The 23384-nt window shown below is 50.1% G+C and overlaps 1 protein-coding gene across 1 annotated transcript in view; it reads left to right on the top strand.

Annotated features, from left to right (window-relative positions):
- Positions 1-22847, top strand: part of ADCY1 (adenylate cyclase 1) — a 142980-nt gene extending 120133 nt beyond the window's left edge. The window contains exons 15-20 of the mRNA XM_007981391.3: positions 3193-3309; positions 3416-3562; positions 4355-4453; positions 8669-8783; positions 10841-10965; positions 13349-22847. Of these exons, the coding sequence (XP_007979582.3) occupies positions 3193-3309; positions 3416-3562; positions 4355-4453; positions 8669-8783; positions 10841-10965; positions 13349-13651 (906 nt within the window). The 3' untranslated portion in view covers positions 13652-22847. The remainder of the gene's footprint in view (positions 1-3192; positions 3310-3415; positions 3563-4354; positions 4454-8668; positions 8784-10840; positions 10966-13348) is intronic.
- Positions 22848-23384: the final 537 nt, after the last annotated feature.

Below are 23384 nucleotides of genomic sequence, written 5' to 3'. Positions count from 1 at the left end.
CAGTTATGGGGCCACTCTGGACACATGCACCTTGCCCAGCCTGCCCAGCGCGGGCCACCCTGAATCTCAGGATTCATCCATCCTTGGAGCAGTGACACCATGCAGAGACGTGCATCACCTCTTACTTGCTTGCTCTGATCTTTCTGTGTCCCGGTGGCATGGGTCACAGAGTGCCTCTTGCTTAAGGGAAAACCAAGTGTCAAAGAAGCTGAACATGAAGCATTTCAGCCCCAAAGTTAGAGACTAAGTTCCTCTAACCTGGGGGCTGAAGACTCTTGTCTTAGCTGCTGCTATGCTTGGAGAAGTTCCTTTCCCTTTGCACTTTCCCAAAAGGAGGTATGTGTGGACCCTGGGATGCCCGCAAAGAGGGGTGTGTGCACCTCAGGACACCGGATGGTTCAGTGAGGTTTGGGGACAGGGCATCAGAAAGTCTACTTACAGTGATTGTATCTGAGAATTAAGAAATGTTCTTTCCTGATGTTGAAGAATGAACTGGCAGTGCTGACCTGACACTGGCCGGATGCCCTGTGTCACTTGCAGGAGGGAGGCAGGGACATCACTTCCGAGACGGAATGAGGACAGGACCACCCTCCCTTGGCTGTTCCCTTGTAGGAAACACGTTATTGATTCCAGGTTCTGGGGTTACTGGTCTTGTTAGTTAGATAGAAGACTCTGTCAGGATGACTGTGGGAGTCACTCATAGCACATGTCGGCACACGGGGAGTTGCCAAGTTATGCTGTTTGTTATTTTGTTCTCTTTTCCAAATGACAAGCACTCTAGGCTGTGAACTCTCTGAGGCATCATGTAACTATCACTAGAGGCATCCTGGTCAGTGATTTCTGAAACAGAAGGACACTTGAGAAGGGAAATGCCTTTTGAAAGAAACTGCCGTAAAGAGAACATTCTGAATATGGAGGTTGGATGGACACGTGATTTTGTTGACAGGAATAATGTGTGGTGCCCACTACTGTTTCTTAAAAATAGAGTTTCCTGGTGGGAAAATCTTATAGACTGAGAATTTCAGTGGATTTTCATCACATTTGTTAAAATATATAACAATACAATTTGTGCTTGGTTCATGAAAATAAGTGGCACAGGGAAAGATGGATGTTTCCCAGTCAAATTTCAACAAAGACCTTTGCATTTGTGGATGGATTAAGAGATATATGACAATTTCGGAAGGACGGCAGCTCTGACAGCCCATTAATCCAAATGTGGAAATAAGCAGAATGTAGACGCAAATTTTTTATTCACAGTGCCATAAACTTAGATTATGGTTTTTAATCAAAGCATATTCCGTTACATTGTTTTCACTAAAGTACTATTAACATTAACAATGGTATTTTGGAGAGAGCAGAAATTTTTGTGCCACTAATAAATAAAACAAAGCTATTATTTAAGAAAATATTCTTTACTTTCTGTTTATGTCACCCTTTACAAACCTTTCTTTTGTGTATATTGGAGCCTGATGTGTTAACACGTAATTAATAATGTGGGTCCTATAGAGAGGTGTTTGTCCAGAATGTCATTATTGATGGGAACTTGAGTTGAAAGCAGTGCCAGAGACCAACTGAGGCTGGAAATTGAAGGTTTCTGACCTTTGAGCATGACCCAGCATAAGTCAGCACCATGCCCAGATAGCCGCTGCTTGGGCAGAGCCCGGCTCCAGCCCATCTGGGTAGCCAGACTGCAGCTCTGGTCTGACCGGGAAGGTTATGGTCCCTGGGTTTCTTTTTTCTTCATCTGCTTCTTCCTTATCTGGTCTACGCTCCTTGAGGGACAGGAAGAAACAACTGGCGCCGTCTGTCTCCATGGGTCACCCTGATTCGCTGGCATTGTCTTCCCAGAACACACTTGCACCAGGCCTGCCCTGCATGCCCTGCCTGGCTTCACACACACCCCCATCCTCATACCTGGCCCTCAAGGCTCGGGGCCTCCTCACCTCTATCCTTGGAAGCTGGTGGAATCATTGTGTGCAGTCTAGCAGCATATTCTTGGCCGACTCAGCTCTGATAATATCAGTACTGCCAGAAAGCAGCTGTGCTCTTTAGGCTTACTGTGGGGCGTGCTGTCCCCTCAGCCCTTGTTAAATACAACCCTACAAGTATTCCCTCTAAAAGTGGGTGTGTTACACCCATTTTACAACAAGGAAACCATGGCACAGTGAGGCTGCATCTGCTGGCCGGGTCACCAGTCACCTGGGGGCACATGAACCAGGGGAGCTGGCCTCCAAACCATGGCTTGCAGTGGCCAGGCCATGGGCCGCTCCACAAGGGCAGTCATTGCACAGTTTTTACTACATTCAAGAGTTTGATGCCTCCATACATTCTAACACATACTTAGAATATTCCCCAAGCTTCACTCCTTATAGAAGTTGGATTTTGTGTGAGGGAAAACAGGGACCCCAGTGGCTTCTGCCTCCTAGGGCTGCGTTGTGCCCTGCCAAGAGCACTTCTTGAGCCCTCACAGTGGTCCATGAATGGGGCCTTTGTTGTCGGCTTAATCAGTCTCTGCAGGGTCCTACAGCTAGCAGTAAGTGGGCTGGGACTCACCTGCTCCTGCCATTTGCTCTGCCGTGTCCCCATGGTGGGACCCTTGGGGTCTTTACTCCTTGCCCCAGGGGGCTGGAAGTCAGCACTCAGATGAGCTCATTGGCCCTGGATCTGCCCCTGCCCTGGGTCCCTGCAGGGTTCTACTTGTCTCAGTCCCCAGAGGGCTGTGGGCTCTAGTGAAGACCAGAGAGATTCCAGAGGGAACAGGAGCCTTAGGAAGGTGTCTGCCCCACCTGGGCATGAGGCATTCTAGGACAGGTGCCCTGCAGGGCACATTGGGAGCTGCCTGGAGGCTGGTGGAGCCTGAGGATGGGTATGTGCCTGAGAAAGAGTTGCTGTAGCATCTGGTCCCTAGGAAGTAGCGGAGGGCAGGGCAGACCCTGGAAATGAGGTGAAGCCGTAGTTTGTCCTTTGGACATTCTAGCAGATGAGGTGGTGACTTAGGCAGACATCTACAGATCTTCCCCACCCAGTAACATGGATCTAGTCTTGCATCCAGTGGGGAGGAGGGACAGGAGCATGTGTGTAGACCATCAGCACACCTGGAGTCCAGTTTGGATGTTTAGAAAGAAGCGTGCGGTGGGGACAAGTGAAGGCAGCATGAGTGGATGGGACTAACGGAGGCTCATGATGCCCCAGGCAGAGGAGGAGCGAGAGGACATGGAGAAGGTGAAGCTGGACAACAGGCGCATCCTCTTCAACCTCCTGCCGGCCCACGTCGCCCAGCACTTCCTCATGTCCAACCCTCGGAACATGGTGAGCACCCAGCTTGCGCCTGGCCAGCACTAGCCCAGCACTACTCCTGCCACGCCCTCGGCGCTTGCCTGGCTCACCCTTCCTGACCCATCCTTTGAACTTCCAGGACCTCTACTACCAGTCCTACTCCCAGGTGGGCGTCATGTTTGCCTCCATCCCCAACTTTAATGACTTCTACATCGAGCTGGACGGCAACAACATGGGGGTGGAGTGTCTGCGGCTTCTCAATGAGATCATTGCTGACTTTGACGAGGTGAGGCCCTGCATCGCCATCCTGACCCCACCTGGGTGTGCTGGTGCATCCGACTGACGGGTGACCGGGATACCCCTTCACCTAATTAAATCCTGAGTGTCTCACAATATGTCACATTCTTTGTAGCTGGAATGAGAGAAAGCAAACCCCAGGAAGAACAGGCATTCTGTCTCCTTTGGGATCCAGACCAACTATCACAGGAGAGAAGGGGGTCTTGACCCTAGGATGGGGGACCAGGGCGACCGGGTGGGGCTGGGTGCTTGTCCTCCATGTTGTGAATGTCAGGGCCGGGACATTACAGTGGCCAGGGCTGGGCAGCCTCATCTACAGATGGGCAGGCAGGTGGGTGCCTCCAGGCCCTTATCTACAGATGGACAGGCAGGCGGGCACCCTTGTCTACAGATGGACACGCAGGCGGGTACCTCTAGGCCCTTGTCTACAGATGGGCAAGCAGGCGGGCACCCTTGTCTACAGATGAGCAGACAGGTGGGTGCTTCCAGGCCCCCACCACAGCCAGCCAGGCACTGTGGCAGCCCCACCACCCCTTGTCATTGGACCCGATTCTCCTGGTGGCTGCAAGCTCACCTGTTGAGGACAGGAACGTGTCCTGTACCATCCTTACTCACCTCTTCTTGCCAGCGTAGTCCTAGAACTTGTCTGCCCAAAGCAAAGAAGACACATTGCTTTCCTGAATGTGTTCACTGGCTCTGCTGTTCCTCCTGGTGGCTGATGGCTGCAGCAGCTTTTCTCAAATGTTATGTCATGTTTAACAGTTTTATGTTTTAAACAAAGCTCATGGAAAAAGACTTTTACAAGGACATAGAGAAGATCAAGACCATTGGGAGCACCTACATGGCCGCTGTGGGGCTAGCGCCTACCTCGGGGACCAAGGTGAGTACAGCTTGGGGCTGACTGCTTGGGGACTGGGTCCCAGCCCTGACCTAAACTGCTTTGGGACCCTGGATAGGTTCCACACTGGGGTTTGTTTGCCCTCTGTGTTGGATTATGGGAGCAGCTTGAGTGCTGTTTTTGCCTGTGGCTGGTTCTCTCCATGGCTGGTTCTCTCCAGACACAATCTCCTAGGGAAAGTCAGCACAGAAGGCTGCTCACTGGAGCTTCCTCCAGCCCCAGCATTGCCCTGCTAGACACCTCCCCCAAGAACCCTCACCCTGCCTCTCTGCTCCATTACTCTCCCCACTGGCCCACCTCCTCAGGAGCCCAGTCCCTCCCCCACCAGCCCGCACCTTCCTCCCTAGTTGCCCCCTCTCTTCTTCTCCCGTCAGCCCTGCACTCTCCTTTTCCACAGTAGAACTGTGAATAAATACAAATAATTATTCTGAATAGATCTAGATTTATTAATCGATAATTAATAATCTTCTGAAACAGAAAGCACCAGATCCAGATGCATACACTGGTGAATTCTACCAAACATTTAAGGAAGAAATTACACCAGTTCTCTACAATCTCTTCCAGAAGACAGAAGCAGAAGGAACATTTTCTAACTCGTTCTGTAGGCCAGCATTACCTGAATACCAGACCCAAACGACGACATTATAGAAAAAGAAAATTACAGACCAGTATTTCTCATGAATATAAATGTATAACCCCCCAACAAATATTAGCACATTGAATTCAGTAATGAATGAAGAGAATTATATACTAAAACCACATTGGATTTTTTCCAGATATACAAGGCTGTTTTAGTATTCCAAAATGAATTCATGAAATTCATCGAATCAACAGGATAAAGAAGAAAAATTATATAATCATATAAATTGATGCAGAACAATTATTTAAGTCTAACACCCATTCCTGGTTTTTTTTTTTTTTTTTTTTTTTTTTTAAACTCTCAGTAAACTGGCAATAGAAGACAACTTCCTCAGTTTGATTTTTAAAAATTTGCAAAATACCCACAGCTTAACATACCTAATGGAGGGAAGCTAAATACTTTCTAAGATGAGAACATAGCGAGAATACCCTTTCTCACCATTTCTATTCAACGTTTTACTGGAAGGCAGTAAGACAAGAAAGAAAATTGAAGGCATACAGACTGGGAAGGAATCTGCTTGCAGATGACATGACTGTATATGTAGACAATCCAAAAGAATTAATAACAACAATAACAGAAAAAAGCCCCTGGAACTGTAGCAGGACAAGCCACAGATAAAACCCCTCAGACACCGAGTTAAAGAAGGAAGGGGTGTTATTCAGCTGGAGCTTTGGCAAGACTCACGTCTCCAACAACCAAGCTCCCTGAGTGAGCAATTCCTGTCCCTTTTAAGGACTCACAACTCTAAGGGGGTCCGCATGAGAGGGTTGTGATCGATTGAGCAAGCCTGGGGTACGTGACTGGGGGCTGCATGCACCGGTAATTAGAATGGAACAGAACAGACCAGGGATTTTGATAGTGCTTTTCTATACAATGTCTGTAATCTATAGATAACATAACTGATTAGGTCAGGGGTCGATCTTTAACTACTAGGCCAAGGGTGTGGCGCTGGGCTATCTGCTTGTGGATTTTATTTCTGCCTTTTAGTTTTTACTTCCTTCTTTGGAGGCAGAAATTGGGCATAAGACAGTATGAGGGGTGGTCTCCTCCCTTAGAACTAAGAAGCAATTATAGTAAGGTTCCAGGATATAAAGTTAATATATAAAAGTTCATCGTTTCTCTATATGCCAGCAATGAACAATTGGAATTTGTAGTTACAAACAAAATGCCATTTATATTAGTAGCCAAAAAATGAAATACTAGGTATAACTCTAACAAACTACGTACAAGATCTATATGAGCAAAACTGTAAAATTCTGATGGAAGAAATGAAAGATCTAAGTAACTGGGGAGTCACTGTTCCTGCATAGGAAGAAATAGTATTGTTAAGATGGCAGTTCTTCCCAATTTGATTTGTAGATTTAACACAAGTCCAATCAGAACTCCACCATGATATTTTGTGATGTTGACAAAATGATCCCAAGTTTATATGGAAAGTAAAAAGATGCAGAATAATCAACACAATATTGAAGTGGAAGAACAAAGCTGGAGGACTGACACTACCCAACTTCAAGACTTAAAAAGCTATAGTAATCAAGACAGTGTGGTACTGGCAAAAGAATAGGCAAATAGATGAGTGCAACAGACTAGGGAGCCCAGAAATAGACCCATAGAAATATAGTCTGCTGGTTTTTGACAAAGGAGCGGAGGCAATACTGTGGAGAAAAGACAGTCTCTTCAACAAACAGTGCTGAAACAACTGGACATCCACATACAAAATATATATATAGATAGATAGATGCAGACTTTACACCCCTCACAAAAATTAACTCAAAATCGATAATAACCCTAAATGTAAAATGCAAAACTACAAAACTTTTAGAAGATAACATAGGAGAAAAATCTAGATGACCTTCAGTTTGGCAATGACTTTTTAAATACAACACCAAAAGCATGATTCATGAAAGAAAAAATTGGTAAGTTAGACTTCATGAAAATTTAAAACTCCTACTCTATGAAAAATATTGTTAAGAGAATGAAAAGTCAAGTCACAGATTAGGAGAAAATCTTTGCAAACCACCTATCTGATAAAGGACTTGTATCTATAGTACGCAAAGAGCCATTACAATTCAACAAGAGAGAGAGAAAAAAAAAAACAACAGTTAAAAAGTCGGCAAACAATTCAAACAGGCACCTCAGCAAAAGAGATGCAGATGACAGGCATATGAAAGGATGCTCAGCATCATATGTTTTTAGGGATTTGCAAAGGAAAACAACAATAAAATACCACTAGATACCTGTTAGAAGGGCTGAAATCCAAAACACTGACAAGACAAATGCCGGTGGGGATATGGAGCAACAGAAACTCTCCTTCATTGCTGGCGGGAATGCAATATAGGGCAGCCACTGCGGGAGAGAGTTGGATGGTTTCTCACAAAGTTAGACATAATGTTACCATATGATCCAGCAATTGCACTTTTGGTATATATCCAAATGAAATGAGAACTTATGTCCATGAGTATTCATAACAGTTTTATTCATAATAAAAACTGGAAGCAAACTAGGTATCCTTCAGTAGGTGAATGGATCAAGAAATTCTGGTATATCCATAAGGTAGAATATTATTAAGTGAGAAGAAATGACCTATTAAGTTATGAAAAGACATGGAGAAACCTTAAATACACTTGGCTACTTAAAATAAATCAGTCTGAAAAGGTTACATACGGTATGATTCCAACTATATGAAATTCTGGAAAAGGCAAAACGGTAGAGACAGTAAAAGGATTAGTGGTTGCTGGGGTCAGGGAGAGGCGGGATGAACAGACAGCAGGGAGAATTTTCAGGGCAGTGAAACTGTTGTGTGTAATACTGTCATAGCGGATACATGTCACGCGTTTAGAATGCATAGAATGGACAATACCAAGAGTGAACCCTAATTAAATTATGTACTTTGGTTAATATATCAATATTGGTTCATCAGTTGTAACAAATGTGTCACACTTATGTAAGATGTTAACAACAGGGGAAACTGGGGAGAAGGGATATATGACAATTCTGTATAATCTGCTCAACTTACCTATAAACCTAAAATTGCCCTAAAAATAAAATCTGCTAATTTTTAAAAAGCATTAGTTTCCTGATTGTGAAGACTAATAAAATTCTCTTTAAAAATAAACTTTACAACTGTTACTGTTTCACAAGAGAAAGGACCTTGTTACACATGTACAGGAGGGTATAGCCTCAATCTCAAGGAAGGAAGCTGCCTACTCCCTGGCATGCATCTCTGTCCTTGTTTTGCTCATTTGCAATGGGCATTAGCAACACTGTCCAAACAGGAGTTTGAGCACCTGGTCTCTCACTCAAAAGGGCTGCCCCACCCCATTCCTGCAGGCAGCCTTGGGTGGGCCTTGTCTCTGCCCCTCAGGAGCTGGGGCTTGGCCAATACCTTGCCTCTCCCTTAGTCTCCTCCCTGTAGAATGGAATGATAAATGTGCCCATAGCCAGGCACCCAGAATGCCTGCCCCTGAGAGTGCAGCTGTTGGCCATTGCAGGTTGGTCCCTGGCTCCCTCTTGCCTAGCGCCCCTCAAATGTAGTGACCCTGTCTGTTTATATCTAGGCTAAGAAGTCCATCTCCTCCCACCTGAGCACGCTGGCAGACTTTGCCATTGAGATGTTTGACGTTCTGGATGAAATCAACTACCAGTCTTACAACGACTTTGTCCTCCGAGTTGGTACGTGACTCTAAACCTATCCTGTCCATCCATGTGGAACACCTTCCTATACCCACCTAGGGGCGGGATCAGCTGATGAGGTGCCCTGGTCTTACAGGAAGGAGGGTGGTGCTGCCCAGGAGGGCCTGGGGACCTGTGTACGGAGTTGCCCCTGGAAGCTGCTGGTGGAAGTGGAGATGCTTCAGAAAGTAACTTAGGACTTTGAAGATTCATCGTCTGGCTCAGGAAACACATTAGAAATCTTGATTATCCTGGAGACGTTCAGATGCTCCTCCAAGTCCACACTTAGCTGAAGTAAAATGCCCCTTTCCCTGTTCACCAGCCACAGCTACATAGTTGAGGCCACATGGGCTGTCCAGAAAGAGGCCTTGATGGGAGCCCCACTGCGTGGACTCCGGCCGCCCTGTGTCTTCTCCGAGCTCCTTCCCTCACCTGTGTCGTGAGGAGGAAATCCACTGGATGCCCCAGTTCCTTTCTAGCTTTTATAAAACTATGATTTGTTGTTGTTTTTTTAATCATAAATTTACTTTTTCTTGAGATGTAGACAGTTTACCAGAAAAATTCTACTAGTCCAGGATACAGTTAAACTAGAGGTTCGTGGTTGTTTTAGAATTCAAACATCCAGTAGCCTTAAAAACAAACCTTAGAGCCACGTGTGAGTGTGAAGGGTGGTGGGTGATCCACTTAGAGCACATGGAGTTCTGATGTCCTGAAAAGCAAGCTCGGCTTCAGGCATGGTGTCTGGCCAGAGAGCAGGGGCAGAGTGAGCCAGCTGGGCCCTGGGCTCTGGTCAGCAGAGCTACTGATGTACCTGGAAATCGATCTGCTGGTGAATCAGGGAAATTCTGCTCCTCACTTTCCAATGACAGGACCAGCTGGCAAGCCCGGCCCTGCACCTCAGTGTCTGGTCATGCAGTGGGGCTGGACAAGGATCTCTCAGGGCCCTTCTGCCCATCAGGCTGGTGCTAGCCTGGTGTTCTTTATGTGGGTGGGGCGTCTGGGGTTAGCAGAGGGCGCTCGCCAACTCCCACCAGCTCCAGCCATCTGGGAAATGGCCCTTTGGGGTTCTTCTCTGAGTTTCCCATGACCACCTTCCTCAGCTCACACCACTGTGACCCCTGCTCTCATGCTGCTCCATGTCATGCCAGCTCCCCACGGCCCAGAACGTCAGAGGAATTTTCTAGGACAAGCTCAGAAAAATTAGTCCACAAATACAGAAGGGGAAGATAGGAAGTGGCTTCGGTCGAGGCCAGAAAGCCCCAGTTGCAGGAGGTGGCCGCCAGCAGGCTGTAACAGGAGAGCTGACAGCAAGCTTGGTCCCTCTCTGTCCTGCCGAGGATGGGCCGCGCGTCACAGCCTGGTATGTGCCCTACTTACAGGGGAGGAAGTCCAGGCTCAGAGAGAGTGAGTGCTTTGCGGAAAGTTGCACAAGGAGTGACTCAAGTTCGGGTGTGCCTGGGTTGTTGCAATGCTGTCCAGCTGGTCTGCAGCTGTCCAGAGGCCAGTTGGACACTGAGCTACAAAAAGAGAAGGTACTCCCTCTCCTCCCTCCAGAGCATTCTGCACCATCTTGCATAGTTCTGGGACCCATACTCTAAAATAGCCATAAGGTCACATTCCGAGAACAGGTCCGGAGCCGCTATTTTTCTGCAAGAGAGGATGCAGTTGGGGATACACCTTGTAATCCCAGATATTGAAAGGTCACACTTCTGAGTGGCTCCCCTGGCAGGGCTCAGCACAGAGGCTGCTATTCCAGGAAAGGGGACTTTTCTTCAGGATCAGGACTCGTTTTGAACAGCCAGTGCTGTTCCCCAGTGCAGTGGACAGTGTTGTGAGGGGACCCTGCCCAGGGGAGCCTGTGCAGCAGGGCAGCTGCCTCTCTGTTGTGCTGTATGTGATGCTTCAGGAGGGAGCCTGGTGCTAGGTGACCCCAGGAAACAAAGCCCTGAAAGGAGCAACCTTTTCTCCACGAGGAGCAGCATCAGGTGCATTTGGTGGCCCTGATGGGGTGAGTTACACTTTTCCCACTGACAGGTCATGCGCTGGCTGTTTTCTAGGCATCAATGTTGGCCCCGTGGTGGCTGGAGTGATTGGCGCTCGCAGGCCCCAGTACGACATCTGGGGAAACACAGTCAACGTGGCCAGTCGGATGGACAGCACAGGGGTCCAGGGCAGAATCCAGGTCAGTTTACCCAGAAACCCCAAGGCATGGGTGCCCGTTCTTCAGGTGAGGAAACTGAGGCACAGAGGTCCAGGATTGAATCCCCAGTCTGCAGCCTGTATGTGGCAGGGCAGAAAGAGCTGCATATTTCGGTCTGTCTGCTCTGGAGGGCGTCCTGGCCTGGGCATCTTGATTTTGCTGTTTGGTTTGTCATTTAGTCTTGGGGGGCTGGCTCCTGAGTGACCAGGTGCAGTGGTGGGAGCACTGAGTCACTGGGTCCCACTTCTGGTCCCAGCAGACTGGCGGCTGTCATTCACGCTGCACATCCCAGGACTCCAGCCTCCACCGGCTGCCATGGGAAGGGCTTCCTTGTGTGTTTGAAGGGAGGGTGCTACGCGTGTCCACCTCATCTGAGGAACCTGTGGGCAGCTCAGGTGGGCTGACACCCTCTAAAAGCCGTGGAAAGGTTTAGAAGGCAGCAGCCTCTGCTTTTCCTCAGTGTGGAGGAGTGTCATTCGGCTTCTGGGATTTCCCTTAGAACAAATTTGAAACTTGATTTGGTCTTGATGACCACCAGAATGAAGCCCTTACAAGTAAGATGGAGCCTGTGAAGGGCCACACAGCCCTGCAGCCACCCTCCCTGGGAACTGCAGGCCTCCAGAGGCCATGGAGGGAGGGCTTGGCCCCCAGGCGTGTGACAGCAGCTATTCACAGGGGCAGTTTAAGGGACAGGTAGGCCAAAATATTCATGGCGCTCTCCTCTCCTGCTCAGAACATAGATGGGGCTTCCATGGAGCAGCGCTGCACTTCTGCATTCTCTTTTTCAAAATTTCTTTTATCATAGTAAGGTATACATAGAATTTGTCATCTTTTTGCTAGGTGTACGGTTGAGTGGCATTAAGTATATTTACATGGTTGTGCAGCCATCACCACCGTCCACCTCCAGATCTTTATGCTGTATACACACACACACACACACACACACGCACACACACACACACACGGTTTTGTTGTTGTTGTTGTTTTGTTTTGTTTTTGTTTTTTACCATGGCTGTATCCTGCACTCTTCTGCAGGATTCCCCCAAAACCGGACTTGCCAGGGGAGAACTTCATGGTAGCCCCATCCTGCCCACCCCCGCCTGGCCCCTGCCCTGAACCAACATTGCATTTTTAAGTTTCTAAAATCAGATCTGAGCCTGCCACTGTCCTGTCTTGCCCCTGCCTCACACACAGACTGTTCACTCGTGACCTCTGTCCAATCCCCCGCCAGGTGTCTCCTGGCTGCCCAGGATGTCACCCTTGCACTCACAGGGCCTCTGTCCTGCCTCCCCTGCCACACTGATGGGGCCACCCTCCCCTGCTCTGGGCGTTAGAAGGTGGGCTTGGCATGGATTGAGTTCTTTTAACGAAAGATGCCAGGGTTTGAAGGGACTGTGTGTAGGAGAGTGAGGAGCAGCCAGGGAGACAGGGGAGGAGAGGAAATTCCAAGATCACACCTCCAACATAACGCAGAGATACCAATCGTGTCCTCTGTTCACAGGACTGATTGTATCTAGTAGAAACTATTTTCTCATCCTTTATCTTTTTCCTAACTTTGCGAAGCAGAAATTCTTTGAGCCTGTCAAGAAATGTCCCTGTTTTCTCTGGACGGTTTGCCCGCTGCCCTCCGTATGCTGGTCCCTCCCTCCCTTGACTCAGGGTTGCAGAGGCAGCTGCGCCGGGGTCCTGTGAACTGTCTGGTTTGCACCCCCACCGACACCGCGCTGCTGCCCCCAGCAGTGAGTTGGAAGTCAGGCTTTGCCCTGGACTCTACTCCTTGCTGCCCCTTCCAGCTGAGGGGTGTACCTTCTGCCCCTACATTCTGTATGCCCTACTTGTAAATGTCCTGGCTGCTGAGGTGCCAAGAGCCCTGAACCCAGAGAGTCACCCCTGCTCTTCTCTGTTCTAGCATCTGGAGCTGTGTCCCACGCAGCCTCTGGCATGGAGTACACGGAGCCACCATGGAAGCTTACATCCAGACCCTGGTGCCAGGTCCCTGCAAGCCCTGTCCACCTACCTGCCTGGCTGGGCGCTCCCTGGGCCACCCTTTCCGGCTCATTGAACATTGCCTCCTCCTATTGTCCAGGGAACAGGCTGTGAGACTCCCCTGGGGCTGGTCCCTCAGACTCCTCTGAGTCCCCTGGGTTGTCTTTGCAGGGCAGCGTCTTTTTTACATAGTGACCCAAGCGATTTCAGCAAGAGTAGGGGCCCTGGCTGCCAGGCTGAGCTGAGAAAGCCACATCCCCGTGCCAGGGTTGGGCAGTCAGGGTGGACAGCAACAGATGGAGGATGGAATGTTTTGGTCTCTTCCCAGAGGAGTCCCCCTCATTGCCCTGGAGTAATGCTCCCTTCTCCCCATCAACAGGTGACTGAGGAAGTCCACCGGCTGCTGAGAAGATGCCCCTACCACTTTGTGTGCCGAGGCAAAGTCAGTGTCAAGGGCAAAGGCGAGATGTTGACATACTTTCTAGAAGGCAGGACTGATGGAAACGGCTCCCAAATCAGGTCCCTGGGCTTGGATCGGAAAATGGGTCCATATGGGAGAGCTGGCCTTCAGGGCAGACGTCCCCCGGTGTGCCCCATGCCTGGCGTCTCAGTCAGGGCTGGGCTCCCTGCACACTCCCCAGGCCAGTATCTGTCCTCTGCAGCAGCTGGGAAGGAGGCTTAGTGGAGCCCACGTGGGCCTCTGGGGTGCACTTGGGGTGGGAATGCTCTGGGGGCGACACAGGCCACGGTGGCTCCAACCAGGACCAGCCAGACCAGCAGAACAGGGAGCCAGCGGCCAGGGTGGAGGAGGAGCATTGTCCAGGCGTGGCCTGTGGCCCGAGGACCAACCACCCAGCAGATGCAGCACAGCAGTTACTCGGTGAGGGGAGGACACCCGACTGCACACACTTCCAGGCCTCCCTGGAGAGGTGTCACTCCATCCCTCCCTCCGTGGCGTAGGGAGCACTGTTTCTTTCCAGAAGGCCTGTTCAGGTTTGGCCAGGTTGGCATCAACGTCAGGACCTTCAGAGCATCCACCAGGGGGTTCCAGCAAGAGCTGCTGAGGTGTGGCTGGCAGAGCGACCGAGGAGCTCTGCAAGAGTATGCCCTGAGACAGCCCTGTCCAGCCCGCCTAGGTGGGACCTGACATACAGGTGGCTCCAGCCCTGGGCAGAGGCTTCAAGAGCCAGAGTGGGAAGTCAGGCCTCTCTGGGAAGGTCACAGGGCCTGGGGTTGTTCACACCACGGGCACAGTACAGAGCTGTCCACACTTGAACTGGACGGTTTGGGGAGAATTGAGAAGCTGCCTCTCACTGCATGGATAGTGGTGGCTGCTGGCTTTCAAGCGTGGTTTTTTGCTAAGAGCCAGAGGCAGGTCTTCTGGAGTTCTCAGGGGGCCCCGTGACCCCCTCTCCACAACCATGGCCAGCATCGGCTTCTTGCTGCACCTGTGCATTCTCCACCCCTCCACCAATGGCTTCCAGCTCCTAAAACACCTGGCCATTCCCCATCCTGCACCGGCACCGTGTTTGTTCAGAGAAGACGAAGGGTGTCATTTCTTCCCTTCCCTGTGGCGTCTTGGATCCTTTACATTTAGCAACAACAGTGTGAGGCTCCACTTCTGTTGAATATGAGCGGCCCTCACACCCATGATGGAAGATGCTGTTTCTCCAGCAGAACCAACCCTCCAGGACGAAGTTTCAGAATTGGCTGATGTGTGTGAGTGCAGGTGTCCCTGTTGTAATTTGCAGGGAAATTGACTGCAGGTGATAGTGTTGACGTCTGACAGCCTCCCACATGCATGTCTAAATAGTCACAGTGAAGATGAAAATGAGGATGAGGGGGACAGGGGTCCAGGAGGGCCAGTGGGAAGGGACTATCCAGTGGTGTGTAGAAACCTTGGATCTCGGTCACAGGGAGGAAGGTGGCTAGAAGTGGGAGGGAAGCTTCTGAGTAGGCACCATAGTAGGGAAACATCTAAAGACCCACTGCTCTGAGGTGTGGTCAGAGAGGTTTCCATGGACTGCGCATGAGGCTTGAGCCCTGCCTCTGCTCAAAGCCAGCAGGGTTGGGGGTCCCCCTCGTCACTGCTCCTCAACAGCTGTAGCCCTTTCCTGAGAGCCCCGACTTTTCAGAATAGGAGCAGAGAGAAGCCCAGACTTCCTTCCCTGGAGTGTAGACCCGTGTGTGGGACCTGCTGCAGGCTGATCCCTGTCCGCACAGGTGGGTGATGTCCTTGGCTGCTACCATCAGAGGCAGCCCCCTGCACAGGGAGGGCCTGACCCTGCCTCAGCTATGTGACCATGTGGGGGCAGCAGGTGCCTGGGCCATAGCTGGGGGAGGCCAGACCCTAGGGGCTTTGCAGGGTGGCCGGTGCAGTGATGCCTGGCACTTCCAGCTGAGACAGGAGTCCAGACAGAGGTGGGCAGGGTGGATGGCTTTAGGCAGGGGAGGTGGGTAGAGGCTGCATGTAGGGGCCTCCGTCTGCCTGTCCTTAGGGTGCGGACTAGGTGTCTAGACAGGGTTGTAGGGAGTACTGTCCACCCTCCTTTCTCTCTGGTCAGGGCTGTGGCCTCTGTGATGGTGCAAGAGGCAGGGTGGTCTCCAGACACCTTCTTGCAGAGTGATTTTGACCAATGCCTTTCCAGCACCTTCCCCTGGCTATGACAGGGAGCTCTCAGGCCAGGCCACATGACCCCACAGGTAGGCTGAGCCCATGGCCCACTGGAGATTTTGAGGGCAGAGCTCGGGCGCCTTTCACCTTCCTTGGGTGGTCCTCATGTCGCTGCCCACTCATGTTCCTGGTGTTCTGGCATCATCTTGTGCCGCTGGGGGCTGGGCTCCTGTGAGGTCCTGGGGCAGAAGGAGGTGCTTGCAGGGCCTCTAGCTGCTATTGGGGCATCCACAGGACCTTATGTTTATGTGGAATCTCCAGGCTGTCAGCGAGGGCTCCTGAGCTCATCCTGAGGACCCAGGGTCCTTCTGAGCCGGCTGTGGGCTGAGAACCTGGCTGGGGCACTGCTGTCAACCCCTCCTCCAGGCCCTGCCTTGTCCCTGCTCCAGTGCTTTCCCCTCTGCAGGACAAATAGTTTGTCCTTATGGTCCCCTTTCCACTAGGATTTTCTCATCCTCATCTGTCTATCCCAGCCGGATTTGAAGCAGTCAGTTCAGACAGGAGCCACAGGGAGCCCGTGAGGGTGTAGTGCGGTGGTGGTGAGTGTGGCCACCCTGGCTCCCCCGACTCATCGTGCTGCTGTCCTTGACCCACGAGCTGTTGAGAAGGGCGCAGAGCCCCTGGCCAGCCAATCCTGTTGCCCCCAGTGCCACTGCCCACCTTTGGCCATCCAGGTGGTGGGTAGACAGAGGAGTGAACCCCAAGGGTGTCCATGCCCCAGTTCTAAGCCCTGGGGCCGGGTGCTGTTACACAGCAAAGGGGACTTTGCAGGTGGAATTACAGTCAGGGATCTAAGGATGGGAGGGGAACTTGGATTATCTGGGTGGGCTCAGTGGCCCCTTGGAATGGCTGAGGGAGGCAGGAGAGCCAGGAAAGATTCGAAGTGTCACAGAGATGGTGCCATTATTGCTGGCTTAAAGACAAGGGGCCAGAAGCCAACACCAGAGGCTACTCGACAACCCCAGCCCCAGTCAGCGAGGAAGCCGGGTGTCGCTCACACAACCAGAAGGAGCTGAGTTTGGCAACAACCCAAGTGAGCCTGAAGCAGATTCGCCCCAGAGCCTGCAGGCATGAGTGGAGCCCAGTCCAGCGACACCTTGGTTTGGCCTGTGAGACTGAGAAGAGAGCCAGCCACACTGTGCCGTGCCTGGGGTCCACAGAGCTGCGAGGTCACACATACATCCTGGAAGCTGCCCAAGATGTGGCCACTTGTAGGGCAGCAAGAGGAGGCCGTCGCGGGGACCATGCTCCCGTCTCCGGGCTCACGACTGTTCTGGAAAGGACCCCATGGCAGGCTTGGCAAGGTCTCCACTTCAGGGGCAAACATCTCCATCATCAGCAACTCCAAACCCCAGCCACTTCCTGGGAGTTCAGGAACTGTGTTTAGCCATAATGTTCCTTGGGGTTTGGTGAAAAACAACTTCCTTTTTATTTGTGAGAAAACTGTATTATATTGCCTTATTTATTTTTAATCATGTACAATATTCATGTACAAATGTTAGAGCCATTCGGGTAGGATTCTCTCTAAATTATTTATTGAAGAGGCTTTGTAAATAGTGCACCAGTTACAGGTGCTGCCTGTTTACTCGTACCAAAAATGAAGACAAGCCCCACACCCACCTCAGCCCCTGCTTGGCCATGCTGTGGCCCTTTGGAAATGACCCTGTGTGCTCCCCTCGCAACCCTTGCATGCCTTTCATGCCTGACGCCGTAGAGTAGAACACAGCCCCGGAATGCTTCCAGTCACTTGCAGGGACCATGCCGGCCCGGGTGGTCCACGCCTGCGGGGTGTCTGTATCCTGCAGGAGGACGCCCCCACAGACCCAGCAACCCAAGTTGGCAGCCCGTGTTTCTCAGACTTTAAAGCCACCAGGGCTTCTGGAACACCTGTCATAGAAGCAATAACTTTATACTGCAGAGATGAGTCTGGTCTGAAGCAGATTGGTAATTTAGAGATAAGCCACGCATGCAAGTTTGCCCCATTCTCTGGCTTGGGGTGGTGGGAGGCGGGGAGCTGCCACTCCCAAAGCCCCCACCCCTTCCCGAAGACCCAGCTCTGAAACCTCAGTTCCTGTGGGTTGGGCTGCCCAGACTGGTCCGAGCTCAGCACCCCAGGGCTGGTGAGCAGACAGAGCCGGCGTTAAACCCCAGTCAGGTCATTGTCACCACACCCTTGCTTGGATGAGGAAGGAAGGAGGCAAAGGCACCCACTCCATCCAAGATCTGTTCCGATTGATGAGTCTCAGTACTGGCCTCACACTGACCAACGGTGGTATGCTGCAGTTGGTTGGTGCAGAGTCTAAAGGATAACATAACAAGGCTTACCTGTGATAGGCCATTTTAAGGAAATGGTGGCACTCTGAAGGCTGTCCCCATTCACCTTCCACAACACTGGTACCATCCTGGTAGAAGAGCCCTCTGAACAGGACACCTGTTCAGGCCTGGGGTCCCCATGCTAGGCTTACCTGGGTGTGAGAAGGTCAAACTGGGTGGTTCAGGCCTTCAAATTGAGCTTGGGGGTGACCAAGAGAGGGGTCTTAATTCGAGGAGCTCACATACCCCAAATAACCATTGGTGCACAAATTATTCCATGCTCTTTGGTACCAGGCAGGAGATGCAGGCAGGTGCCCATAGTTGGCGAAAATGGGCAGTAGGAGAAATGGAGTTGCTTCAGTCTTTCTCAGTCCTGGCCCTCACTGCACCCACCAAGTCAAGCTGAGCTGGGTGGGTTGAGACCAGCGTCCCAGCTGGACTGAACCTGTGGGGAGGAGCTGGAGCCAAGGAGCCCCTTGGGTGGGGGCATCAGGAGCAGGGGCAGGGCCTGAGGACTGCTCCCGTGGCATGGAGGGCAGGCCGGGATGGAGCCCCGGGTAGACTTTGAAGAAGGCTCAGTGCGCTCAGCAGAAGAAAGGCTCTTCTCATAGTTGTGGTTTTCTACAGATGGATTTGGGTGATCTGAGTGTGGTCAGGCCCTGCCACTAGGGAATGAATGCCACACAGGGGATACGTCTGTAAGCTGCAGTGTCTGATTCTGTGTGAACTGACAGCAAGGAGTTGAAGGGCAGGCCCTGCCCTTGGGAGAGAGCACGGGCGTGGGCTGCTGGATGCAGGGCTCCCAGGGCTGTGAAGGCAGAGGGGTCCCTGGAGGCAGACAGGGCGGGCTGGGGGCCAGCAGCAGGGGGCAGAGCCCCAGCCAGGGCGGCTGCTTCCTGCACATAGACATTCTTCCCACACAGGGCCAAGTGCCCATGAGCACAGCCCCAGACAGACACACGGTGGGGAGCTTGGAGCCCTCTGCTCACCCAGGGGTGCCCTGGGGCACACACTGGAACGTGTTCTAGGGGCTTCCTGCCTTATCCTTCTGTTTGTTCATACACTTAGTGAAAGCAGATCCTGTACTAGGGTGTGAGGATATCTGTCACCTCCGTGGTCCATTCCATAAACACCAGATTCAATTTCAGGTGCCACACATTTTGGGGATAGACTTCCCTAAACAACATGCCATTGTGAAATGATGCATATATTTGTATTTTTAAATTTCCCTGAAAATTTATTCTGTTCACTACCTTAAAAAATAGATACTCCACTAGAGGCCGTGCTTAATGTGTGTGCCTGCATTACGTGTGTGAACACATGTTTCTGTCGTGTGTGCCATGCACATCTGTGTGTTGCATAGCATAAGCCAAATGAAAATTAATCATTTGTTCATGGGATTCATATGAGGAACAAAATTAAATTTGAATACAGTCAGATAAAACTGCCGTGCAGGGCATTTGGGGAAACCATCCCCGAGTGCCCTGATGTGATTTCCCTCAGAAAATCCTTGTTATTAGAGGAGAAGGTATGGGCAGGGGCAGCAGCATCTCAGACATCAAGTCAACTTTATCATCTCCTACATCAGCACTGAAGTCCAGGGGCATTGAGGCACTAACTAGGTTCCATTTTCTTTGGTTTTGTTGGTTATTTTTTTCTTTTAGGTTATCGGCGTGCACAGAGGCTGTAGACAGAGCCTCAGGGTGGTGATGGCTGCAGGAATTCGGCCCTCCAGCTCCCCTCCAGTTACTGGGAGCCAATTTGGAGGCCAGGCCTTCCCAGCTGAGTGAGTGTCTGTCAGCTTCCGTCTCTCTCAGTTGTTGCAGTGGAAGAGCAAAAATAGACAGGTGGCCTTCTTGGATTGTGCTTCACAATGGACTGGGAAAAACATCTTTGAACTCAGAAAATCAGGCTGGGCGCAGTGACTCATGCCTGTGATCCCAGCACTTTGGGAGGCTGAGGCAGGTGGATCATTGAGGTCAGGAGTTCAAGACCAGCCTGATCAAAATGGTGAAATCCCATCTCTACTTAAAAAAAAAAAAAAAAAAAAAGATTAACCGGGCATGTTGGCGGGAGCCTGTAGTCCCAGCTACACAGGAGGCTAAAGTGGGAGAATCGCTCGAACCCGGCAGGCAGAAGTTGCAGTGAGCCGAGATTGTGCCATTGCACTCCAACCTGGGTGACAGAGCAAGACTCTGTCTCAAAAAAAAAAGAAAGAAGGAAGGAAGGAAGGAGGGAGGGAGGGAAGGAGGGAAGGAGAGAGAAAGAAGAAAGAAAGAGAAAAGAAAAGAAAGAAAGAAAAAAAGAAAAGAAAAAAAATCAGAAAATTGACCACAGTGGCAACTACCTGGCCTAACTCTGTGTCTTTTGTACCTGAGAGGTCACTCATTTTAGGTACAACTCCTTCATTCTTTGTGAAATTAGTGAATTTCCTTCTACCTGTCACTAGATTCAAGTCTATTAATACACCAGTAACCACAGGGGAAGGGCACTCATCACTCTCCCGCCTGGTTACCACAGTCTCCGTGGGCCTTTTGCTGTGACCACAAATAAAGGAAACACTCATCATTAGTATCTAAGTCGGGCTTTACAGTAACTGCACCTTCTGTGTGCTTCACCTCACTCTGTACTTCAAACAGCCCATGAAGGGAGATATTATTATACTCCTTATGTTGACAGTGAACAATCTGAGGCCCAGAGAGGTTAGGGACTTGAGTAAGGTCACACAGCCCTGAGAAGCAGGACCAGGGTTCCATTCCTGCTCTATCCAGTTCCAAGCCCTTGTGTTTTCCATTATGTTTAGTGCCTCTTTGCTAACAGCAACATCTGCAAAATTTGTGTTGGTTTTGATGGAGAACTCTAGCTCATCCACATGCAAGGGGCCACCTCAGCAGGTGGGTTCTGAATGCAGCCAAGGCTGTCCCCGTGATGGGTGAGTTACTCCAGCTGCCCGCCCTCAGAGCAGGTGCCCAAGTCCTCACTGGCACTGGCAGGCCTTGCCTCACATTGCTAAATTAAAGCAATGCAATTCCTTTTGGGTAAAAGGAATTCCTCCTTCTTTAACAACTGATCTCCAGCAAGGAAATAAAAATCCCTACTTTGTCATGTCAGACTATATTCTAAAACTATATTTGAGCGAAACCTGTCATTGTGTCTAATTTCACATACACAGGATCTCCTTAAACAAGGAGAGCTGTTGCTATCTTTTTCTGTAAGGCCTCTCTGACATCAAATGGGAAGAAATGGTGGTACCTCCAGACACCCTGAAACTACACACCATTTCTTCCCTGCTCAGTTCTGTGAGCTATGGGAAGGCCCTTGGTTGGATTTGCTACTTCTACTTTCGTCTTCCTCTGCTGTAGGCCATTTAATGTTATTGTCATATGCTACTGGTGACAGTAGGTATAAGTGGGTCCGGGTGCCTTCCCAGGGATTAGAGGATGTTCAAAGGGTCGATTTCAGCAGGAGTGTTCAGAAGGCAAGAGAGGGCTTATGATGGATGGTGAGAGATTTGACAACCACCAGAGCACATGTGCTCTGACCCTCTCCTGGGCATCGGTTCCTGCTGGTACCGGGCGGTTCAGACCTTCAGATAGGTTGCTTTCAAAAGAGCTTTCAGACACTTATTGAGAATTAATGTTTAAACAGAGGTAATAGCCTAGACGAACTCCCAAGAGATCTATCAAATCTTGTAGGCTGAATAAATATCTCATGCAGGACTGTGCAACAGTAGCCCAGAGAACCCTGCCTGTGGGCATCCACCTCCCAGGTGAGCGCAGTGGGAAGCTGGCAGCCAGAACTTGTTTCTCACCTCCCACCAGCAGCCCCCCACCCAACTCTGGGCCCCAGGCACATGAAGCACAAGTCTCAGGGGACCATTCCCACATTGGGGGATCCTGAGGGAGCCCATCGCTGCCTCTTGCATACAACTGTCCACTAGGAGGCACACGCCCAGCGTGGGAGAGATGTATGGTCTTGCCTTCCACCTGGAAAAACTACACATATGCAAGCCATTTGCACTCTGGAACTGCATGCCATGAAAACTCCTAATGGTGTGGAACTTAGTTTGAATTTGAAATCACACCTCATGCACAAAGGGACAGGCCCAGGCCCGACCTCAGGTCATCCGCCCACTGGCTGCAGAGCATCCCCGGGAGCCGTGGCGAGGCCCGTGGAGCCTGAGCTTTGTGTAGCTCGTGCACTTATTATGCACCACCTCCCTTCAGTCATCACTCCTCTTCCTCCGCCATCTTCACTTATACTGATTGCACACCCCCCGCTCAAACAATAATGTCCTTATTATGACCATCTCGTAGTGGTAGATTCCATTCCTATTTAAGGTAAGCCCAAAGCCCACTTCTGGATTTTCTCGACTGTCTGAGAGAAGTTGTGTCAGCGCCTGCGTCCTTCTGGGTTTGGCCGGATAGGGTTGTGTCCCTCTATGGAATGGAGAGTGATGGGGGCAAGGGTGTCATTTTCTCGCACAATACAACTCACTGAGGATGCTTCTGTAGAAGTGAGAAACACGATGACTACATTCAGAATTACAATAACTCACTCTCACTGGGTAACTTCTCATGATAGATTTGTATGATCAATACGGGTCTATTTTTATGTCAACTGAACACTATAGAGTACCTTCCAGTCTTTTTCAAGATTGTTAAATTGAGACAAGTAATTGAATAATTTGTCCTATTTTTATTTTAAAAAAGTGAATGGACTGAAATGTTAAATGTGAATGTACATTTCTTAATTGCAACTTTTCTACTGAGTGTTTGCACTATACTTTCTGGAATCTTATTTAACAAAAATAAAGGAAAAAAATTGCTTGACTAAACTCTGTGGCCATTTCAGTTGAAAAATAAATGGTTACGTGGATGTTTTGAAGACATTCTTGCGTGTTTCACATACCTTCTGGGGGAAGTTTTATTATTTAAAGTATTAAATACTATGTGACCTCACTTAGACTAAACCACACATGAACTGTTAACCCCCGTTACATACTATTCTTTTCTTTTCTTTTTTTTTTGTTTAGACAGTATCTGGCTCTGTTGCCCAGGCTGGAGTGCAGGGGCACAATCTCAGCTCACTACAACCTCCACATCCCGGGTTCAAGCCATTCTCCTGCCTCAGCCTCGCAAGTAGCTAGGATTACAGGTGCATGTCACCACGCCAGGCTAATTTTTGTATGTTCAGTAGAGATGGGGTTTCACCATGTTGGCCAGGCTGGTCTCGAACTCCTGAGCTTAGGTGATCCACCCGCCTCAGTCTCCCAGAGTGCTAGGATTACAGCTGTAAGCCACCATGCCCAGTCCATTACATGCTATTCCTATCCAATGTTTTTGTCCTGTGCCTTTTTGAATCTCACAATTACATTTTAGATAATATTTAAAATGTAATATAGACTGTCCATTTTACTAGTCCTTCT

The sequence above is a fragment of the Chlorocebus sabaeus genome, chromosome 21 (assembly GCF_047675955.1).
Source record: "Chlorocebus sabaeus isolate Y175 chromosome 21, mChlSab1.0.hap1, whole genome shotgun sequence".
NCBI lineage: Eukaryota > Metazoa > Chordata > Mammalia > Primates > Cercopithecidae > Chlorocebus > Chlorocebus sabaeus.
The sequence above is the reverse complement of the archived record's forward strand: the minus strand, read 5'-3'. Positions and strand labels throughout refer to the sequence as shown.